At 28.1% G+C, this 9,526-nt stretch overlaps 1 protein-coding gene across 7 annotated transcripts in view; it reads left to right on the top strand.

The window, feature by feature from the left end:
- The window catches only part of LOC106681107 (G protein alpha q subunit), a 101,568-nt gene that overhangs the window by 72,753 nt on the left and 19,289 nt on the right, over window positions 1-9,526 (top strand). For 3 of the 7 annotated variants that reach the window (XM_014421268.3, XM_067052205.1, XM_067052206.1), the window contains exons 5-6: window positions 4,550-4,679; window positions 7,855-8,008. In XM_014421268.3, the coding sequence (XP_014276754.1) occupies window positions 4,550-4,679; window positions 7,855-8,008 (284 nt within the window). Of the gene's footprint in view, window positions 1-1,105; window positions 1,235-4,549; window positions 4,680-7,854; window positions 8,009-8,927; window positions 9,036-9,526 lie in introns of all 7 variants that reach the window. The other 4 variants (XM_024360168.2, XM_014421277.3, XM_014421286.3 and 1 more) reach the window with 3 other exon arrangements.

Raw genomic sequence — 9,526 nt, 5'->3', positions numbered from 1 at the left:
TATAATAGACTATATAATTTCAAATTATAAAGAAGATGGTCAGGATTGTGGTCCATAGAGAACAAAAATGGTTAAGAACTATTTATTTTCCGACCTTTTGCCCCACTTTGTAGATCTTCATCGGGGCTGTTTAAGTTGATAGCTTTAGAGACTTACTTAGACTTAGACGAAGCTATACATATATGTGGGGCGAAACATCGGAAATTAAATAGTTCTTAACCATTTTTGTTCTCTTTTGACTGCAACCCTGACCATCTTCATAATTTTAATATATATATATTTTTTTTTTTTAATAAGTTGTATTAGAAAGTGTTAAGTTAATCTGTAATTAAAAGTTTTAAAATTTAATAGAAAAATGACATAATAGTGTGATTTGATTGTTATTAATGACCTGGCCAGAATGGCATGCAAAAAGTTTTTAAATAATTGGATGTGAGGTGTAAATTTATATTTAAAATTGTACTTGAGGATGGTCGAATTGCCCGAAACGTTGGACTTTTAAAGAAATAATAAAGAGTATTTCGTATTTAACTTGGATACAAATTATTTTATTTAAACGTACTTATAATCTTACTACTTTGTTACTTTAGAAAATAAATAAATAACAGTATTCGGTTCTTATAATGTTCATGTAAAATAAGCTTGATAATTTCTGAACATGTAAACTGTTATATGACACTTCAGTTATATATAGCATGTTCTATCTATATGACGACCTTCAAAGGCAACGCAGGAAGAATTATTCAGCAATTCTTACTTTTCGAGTAATATGTAAATGAAAATTATTGTAGACTTTTTAACTTATAATGGCTTCGACAAGAGTGGGCCCCGTCTTGTATCAGATTTTTTATTATTTTGTTTTTTCAAAAAAAAAAAAATTTTAATCCTAACTGAAAATATACTAATTTAAATCCTTCATGTATGTAGTCTGATATTATCTAGCATTATTTTCGTAGGAATTGAAGTAGTTAAATGTGCACGAAGGATATGTATAATTATAAAAAAAAAAGATTGTATTATGTTGAGCATATTCTGGGCTCATGTACATTGCTACTATCTCCTCTTTGTGTTCTATAATGCATGTTGCACGGGAATGTTTGGTTAGCTACTTGAGCGACCTGGAGAGAATTGAGAAACCCGATTACCTCCCGACGGAGCAGGACATCCTCAGGGCTCGAGCTCCTACCACAGGCATTATCGAGTATCCTTTCGATCTCGATTCAATTATTTTTAGGTATTTATTTTAATATTAACTATTAATAGGTCTTTTAAATATAATAATATCTAATCTAATATGTATATGAAATATCTAATGATGAGTTAATTGTTGACCGTGGAATTATATAATGAGGAGAAGATGGTTGGGGTTACATTCAGTGAAGAACGCAAATAATTAAAAACTTATTTGTGCCAATGTGTCGACCAGAATTTCAAGCCTTCATCAGGGCTAAGAACAACCAATGAATAAAAGGATATTTAGAATGATTAGAAAATAATTAACATTACGGATACATAAATAGTGTTGAATGACATGTATAGTCTAAGTATGATAAGAAGAGAAAGGCAATATGAGAAGAGTAATATTAAAATTAAGTAAGAGGAAAGAACAAATAATAAAATATACCTATGAAAATCTTGTTAGTAAATATACTTACAAAATTATTTAAAATAAAGTAATGAAAAAAGTGGGAAATATATCATATATATAGGTAATTAAATCCTGTTATTTTTCTTACTAATTTAATTATCTATAAATAATTTTATTTTCCACTTTTTTCATTACTTTATTTTAAGTAATTTTTGTAAGTATATTTACTAACTAGATTTTCATATGTATTTTATTATTTGTTTTTTCGCTTAGTTAATTTTAATATTACTCATCTCATATTGCCTTTCCCTTCTTATAATACTTAAACTATTCATGTCTTTCAACACTATTTAATTATCTATAATGTTAGTTATTTTCTTATCATTCTGAAATTCCTTTTATTCATTATGGCTGTTATCTTGCTTTTTGTTCTTAGCTCTGATGAAGGCTTGAAATTCTGGCTGAAACGTTGGCACTAATAAATAAGTTTTAAATTATTTGTGTTCTTCACTGAATGCACCCCCAACCATTTTCTTCTCATTACATATAAAATATCTACTCAAAATCTTTTTATTTTATTGCTTAAACAGATTCTGCAAACAAAGTTCTATAATCCTAAAAGGTTGCTGAAAATTGTACAAAAACTATTAGTTATATACCAATTTTTCATCCCATGTTGCTTGGCTTTCATCAATGCTAGGCAAGAGCATTGACCTAAATATTTTAGATCTCTTCTGTTTATGACAAGAATCCTAAAAAAGCCCTGCAAAGTAGAGTGAAACATTGATTACAGTAAATAGTTTGTGTTCTATTTTAGCTAACTTTTTTTTTTACTGTCATGCAGGAATATCTCCCTTCTCAAATTATTAATGTAAAACATTAAAATTATTTTGTTTAAATCCCATCAGGCATTCTTCCCTCTCCTCTTCTTCATTCAATAAATCCTTCATTAACTGCGCTACATCCTTCTGGAACTCTATTCCACACTTATTCCGCAATGTTAACTCCCCTTCTAAATTCAAAATCCAGTCACTTTGTCCATTCAACATCACTCTTAAAATCATAATTTCCTATTTCATTGAAATAATGTAAATATTTAGTTTAATGCTAATTAATTTTTATTATTATTGTATTTATTTTTACTTATTTTAAGTATTATATGAAGAAAAATACAATAACAACACGATAAGATATTCTTTGGAATTAATGTAAGCAGTTACGGAATTATGGGGATTGGAACATAACTTGCTTCTTTTGATTAACAGTATTTTCTGTGTTAGTGCATGTATTGCATGTTTTTATATGAAGGTTTTCATTGCACTATTGGATTTTTAGTTTATAATTATGTTTAATAGATATTGATATATTTTTAAATATAATTTTTAGTTATGAGTTGAATATATATATATATGAGGAGAAGATGGTTGAGGGAGCGGTTTGTGAAGAACACAAACAAGTAAAAATTTATTTATTAGGGCCAATGTTTTTGCCAGAATTTCAGACCTTCGTTAGGGTGTCTAGAGGGAGGTCTAATGCTAAGTGACTTGACCTGACTCTCAATCATCTTCTCCTTATATTTATTATTTATATTAATTTAATATATTTCTTCGTATTCAAATACTTAGTCATAAGTAATTAGGTTGGTAAAGCAGGGTATAAATAACAACTCGAAACAAAATGAAAAGAATATTCCGATTCCAAATATTTCCAGACAGTTTATGTTGTCCCCAATTTTTTTTTTTTACTTTCACTTACCTACGTATGGAATATGCAGTAAGAGAAAGTGTTGCGATTGTGAGAATTTTCAAAATCAAGTTTCGACGGAGATACACATTTTGAGGCCCCCTGAGTCCAAGAAACCTAGTCTTGTAAAATGGTCTGTTTGTGAACAGCCAAAAACGAAAAGTTGTACCAATACTAGGTATGTGATGATAACTTTTTCACTATAAACTACTGGAAGTGCCACTTCAAAGAATCAATTTTTCACATTTTATTTTTTCCAAAACGGCTCTAACAATTTTGATTAAACTCCTCAATGAATCTATGAGCATTTAATACCAGTTAGGTTTTATCCTCATTGAAATAGACTAACAAGGCTTAAATGTAAGGTGTATTTTAAAAAACTTAAATTTTTGATTATTTGAAAAACATAAACAGTCCTGATTGTTAGCAATAATATACAATGTATAAATACAAAATTTTAAAAAATTGTATGAATAACTAAAGGTTAAAATAGACAAATCTAATTCGAACGGGAATGCCGAGACCACAAAATCTTCCCCAATCGTATGACTACTTTGTTATCTTTTGTTAAACTGTTGTATTCTTGGCAGGTACAAAATTTATATTTTTTATTACCATCTCGTGAAACCCTAAAATATGTACTTTTATAGCATCAGAAAAATAAAAATTATTTGTTTACAATTTTTGTCTTCTGTGGTCTTTAGATTTCTTGTTCGCATATCACAAAAATTAGCTATATTTGAAGCTAATAACTAAAATTGCCATGGATACACTATTTATTTATCAATGGTTCATTCATGAATATGGGTCGTAACCATGCCATGAATATGTCAATAAGCTTTTAGCTGTCTGATAGTTGACAGAAAATTTTGTGGCAATGAAGCTACTGTCGCAATATAGCATGATTTATTTATATTTCAAATAAATTTTTCTCAGGTTTATTCTGAATGTCCTATAGCTAACCCTTATTATTATCAAGTTGGTCCTAGTTCAAAGTAATTCGTAATTACATTATCTCGAAATTTGTACTATTGAGAGTTAAATTTTGAAGTTTTGACCTATATCTGTTTTTAAAAGACTTTAATACCTGTAATAGATTTTAAAATATTAATTTTAGTAAATAATTATTACTGGATATTACTCTTAATTTACCTTATAATATAATATGCTCTTAACTATTATTATAAAACTAATTTTAATTTACAAATCATTTTATAGGATGGTTGACGTTGGAGGACAGCGTTCTGAAAGGAGAAAGTGGATTCATTGTTTCGAAAACGTTACTTCAATTATCTTCCTCGTAGCTTTAAGCGAATATGATCAAATTTTATTTGAATCCGAAAATGAGGTAATTTTGTTTTATATAGTTTAATGATCTGTGGTTAATATAAAGCATCTTATTAATTAATGTGGTTAATCTATAACATCTTATTAATTAATATGGTTAATCTATATCTTTTGGTTGAGTTAAATCTTTAAATACAATATAGTAATCTCACTAATTTGAACTAATTGCTGCATGGGTTGTTCAGATCTCAGAAAGTATTAAGAAAAATGGTGTAAAAAATTCAACAATATGAATGTACATAACTATTTTTATTTATTTAATTTTTTAATGGAAATTTATTATAAAGAACAGGCAGTTTAAAATTTTCTAAACCGCGAGATTTTTTTGATTTTCTAATCAAATCTATACAAATTAATGATTTCATTTTTTTTTTAAACAAGCAAACAAACTATAAATAAAAAAAAATGAGTTTACCAACAAAATTTGTATTATATACATTTTTACTATTATTTAAATTAATTTTATAGAATAAAATGATTTATACAATACATATTATATATTTCTAATTTCAACATTCAAATGTATTATGAACACTTTCATAGGAATTAGATTACCCAATATCGAAACTGTGTAAAAATTTCCACTTTTGATTTTCATGGTGATTACAATAAAAATATTGTTTACAAATGTGCACTTTCATTTTTTTAAAAAAAATTGTATTGAGTTCTTAAAAAAAAAGTTACTTTTTTTATGCTAGTTTAAATTACTGGAGTGTTGTGAGCACCAAAGTTCAAATTACCGAGATTACACAGTATGCAAAAATTTTTCACTTAGATCTTTAAAATTATCCTTATTAATTACTGAGTGGCACTAAGTCATTATATTAATGACTTAGTTCACAGTGTCGCTAAGTGCATTTCCACTAACTTTATGAACAATGCAATTAAAGGTTCTCCCTTATAAGAAAATTACAACTTTTCAATTAATTTTTTTACTAAACAGATTTAATTATAAGATCTACATCTGTTTAGTAAAAAAAAAATTGGAAATTAAACTTAAAAAAACAAAACAAAATAATTATGAGAGATAGTTGACCGTGGATGATGAACGAGGAGAAGATGGTTGTGGGTGCGGTCAATGATAAACACAAATAAGTTCGATTAACCTATTTTTAAGGTGCCAACATTTCGGCTAGAGTTTCTAGCCTTCTTCAGGGCTAAAAACAGAACAAGATAACAACCACAGTAAGTATAGAAAAATAAAAAAGAAAGTATAAACAGAATAATTTTACACATAAAATGAATAATTTTACAAAATAGAATTAATAAGATGAAGTGATGAGAGAAGCGGGAAATAAAATGTATACATAGGTAATTAAAAAAGTGGGTAAAATAACATAATTAAGGAAATGAAATAAAAATGATGTTATATAATGCAAAGAAGTATGAACATATTAGTTATTATTAATTTAAAAATTAAAATATGAAAAGAAAATGAAAATTGAGAGGAAGAAAATATATGTAACAATAATAGATGATAAAGAGGTAAAATATAAGTAAAGTATGCCAAGAAATGAATAGGAAAAAAAAATCACATTAAAAAATACATTATAGGCACATTAAAAATAGGTTAATCGAACTTATTTGTGTTTATCATTGACCGCACCCCCAACCATCTTCTCGTACAAAATAAAATAGATTACAAAATTTTTTAAGCCATCCTTATATTGTTCCACATCCACAAATATATATTATAAATTATATGCATCCTTATGCACATGAAATCCCTAGAAGTATAGTCTCTAGATATAACCACCCTTCTTTATAAAACCTCTTAACAGTTTAAAAAATTGTCTACTGTATTTTTTTTTATGTCGAATTTTCACATTTTTAAATCTTTTATATTAAATAACTTTTGGTTTTTATTATATATTTATACAACTAAATGTTTCCTTGTTTAAGAAAATTAATTGAAGTGTTGTAATTTTCCTAAAAGAGAGAATAAAAATCAATAGAGAATGATAAAAAATATTCTAATGAGGTGTTAATCGTAGATTGATATGAGAAAAAGATGGTCGGGGGTCTGGTCAGTTAACTTACATAAACACAATTAATTTATTTATGCTGATATTTCGATAGAATATAATATTGTAAAGGTAAGATTTATATAAAATAAATGATCTAAAAAAACAAAGTGAAAAACAGATAGTGTTCAAGTAAATAAAGAAATAAACATGATGAAAGGTGCTGAATAAAATGTAAATTATAAGTGTTACGGAGGAACCTTTAATAGTATTTTTTGTGAGGTTGGTGGAAAGGTACTTAGTATCACTGGGAAGTAAGCTATTGATATTTTATACTTTCCAGAAATAATGTAGGTTATATCAAAATAACAGGTTATATTCAAATTATTAGTTTATTTTCATTGGAACTTCTAGGTTTTTTACTGGTTAATTTCATTTTATCTGTTGGCATTTTGTTAATATTATTTTCTAAAATAGTTACCGAGTATATATTATTTTGTAGTTTTAATTTTTTTCATGATGCATATATTTCAAAATGTATTATTTTGTTTATTAAAATAAACGTATTATTTTCAAAGATTTAATGAAATGGATTTTTTGTCACTTAAAGAGAGGCTTTTCATTTAGCCAGTTTTCCAAGTAGGCAGGTTTAAAATGACATTTGTCTTGTTTATAGAGGCTCTCACTTGAAATGTTTTGTTTTTTTTCAGTTATAGAGGTAAAAATATTAATAAGAAATGTACAATTTGTTTTTATATGCATGTATTTTTAATCTTGAAAACAATACATAACTTACGGCTTTAAAAAATCAGTTATATTCATTTATATTTGAGAGCTATTAACTTTAAGGTGTTTCTTGAAGGAATAAATTTGATCAAATATGTCAGGATTATCAATATTTGACATATCAAAATATTTATGTATGGTCTCTGATGCTTTTTTTACTTCATTCTTTGACACTCTTTCTTAAATCTCTTCACAACTCTCCTCTTCTGTTTCCAAAGAGGAAGAAGAGCAGACTCCCAATTCTAGAGGTAAACAGCGAACAAATCAAATCTCAATTACAAAGGTTTAGAATAACAGAGATATTTAAATGCAAAAGTGGCAATCCTACTGACAATCTCTAGTTAGCATCCTATTTGTGTATAAATGTTTACATTTATCTGTGATATTTTAATTTAGTAATAATAATTAATTGTTTTTCCTTTGCAGAATCGTATGGAGGAATCAAAAGCCCTCTTCAAGACTATAATCACGTACCCTTGGTTCCAACACTCTTCCGTTATCCTTTTCCTCAACAAGAAAGATTTACTAGAGGAGAAAATCATGTATTCACATCTTGTTGACTACTTTCCAGAATACGAAGGTAATATATTCTTCAAGTATTATATTGTGTATTAATATTTTACATTATTTAAAATAATTCTTTAGTCTGTTTGACATCGAAATAGGCCATTTTTAATTTGAAAAGTCTACCTTGTGTGGCACAAAACTTGTCAAATCATCAATATTTGTCTTTAAAATATTTAAAATTATTAATGGGCGATTCTTCCAAAAATGGGTATTTTAGTATCCAATACCTGGTGATAAGCTCATATTAATATTTATTTACCAGATCAATTGTTATAACTTAATATTTATAAACAATCTAATATATGCCATTTATTTTTTTCATCTTGAAATCACTGAACATCATTATTGTATTTGATTTTTGTGTCTTCTTGGCTGATTCTTAGGTATCGGTTCCTCCAGCAAGGGTGCCCATGATTTACCTTCTGCAGTGCTCTCTCGTACCTCTGATGAATTATGAGTTGTTTTTTTTTTCGCCTTAATTGTTCGTTTGGTAGAGCTATACGGTAGGGGAAGGTTTGTTTGAGACTCTAGAGAACCTCTTTTAGAAAGCACAGCTGCTTTTTTGTTTCCTTCAATTTGTTAGTGCGAAAGGACCCATTGCAGCTCTACATGAGATTCCCTCAGCAGCAGCTGCTCAAAGATCCTTCAGCACTCCAGCACATTGCCGAATCGGTTGTACCGTTCTGAGTCAGAGTCTGGACAGTCTGCCTGAGAATCTATAAATACAACGATTCTGTACTCATTTCTCTCAAGCAGAATAGTACTTTATGAATTTGCCAAGGGACGATTCTGGTGAAAAAAAACTATCAAATCAGCAGCCATTTTATTTCATGAAATTCGAACATTCAAAATGCCCACTTTTGAGAGAATCAGCCTAATCTGTTTTATTTATTTATTTTATTTTTTTGTATTTTATTTAAAAACATTATTAGGAGCAAAGCAAGATCATGTCGGTGCTCGGGAGTACATTTTGAAATTGTACAAAGACACGAATCCTGATCCAGATAGGATGTTATACTCTCATTTCACTACGGCGACAGGTGAATTATTGAAGCAAAAGCTCTAAATTTGAATTTGAAATCTTTGAAGCGCTGTTGAGTAACTTTGTCTGATTTATAGCTTGATTGTTTTGAGTAGATTTTGTAAAATATGAGGCTTATATAAGTTCAGATCGTCTTTATGGTGTATTGGTTAGACTTGCTGAAAATCATGTGGCATTGGTTATGGCTTTACGATAGTTATAAGTACATGGAATATTGCGGAGGGGAAAAAATGCATGTATTAATTGGTAGTGATTGTTTCAAAAGTGATCAAGAAATGACCTATAGGCAAGTTAAAGGGGAAGGGTCAAGACGGGATTTTTTAAAAATATAACCTAAAAAAAAGTTTTAAATAATGAACATAACTGCAAAGCAATGGTCCCCAACCCATTAAAGTCTGGGAAACTTGAATAATCCCCCTTGAAAATATTCATAATATTCTAGTTTTTCAACTCAACGTCTTAGTTAAAAGAACATACAACTTCCTAGGA

The sequence above is a fragment of the Halyomorpha halys genome, unplaced genomic scaffold (assembly GCF_000696795.3).
Source record: "Halyomorpha halys isolate HHAL.00 unplaced genomic scaffold, Hhal_1.1 Scaffold19.1, whole genome shotgun sequence".
NCBI classification, from domain to species: domain Eukaryota; kingdom Metazoa; phylum Arthropoda; class Insecta; order Hemiptera; family Pentatomidae; genus Halyomorpha; species Halyomorpha halys.
The sequence above is the reverse complement of the archived record's forward strand: the minus strand, read 5'-3'. Positions and strand labels throughout refer to the sequence as shown.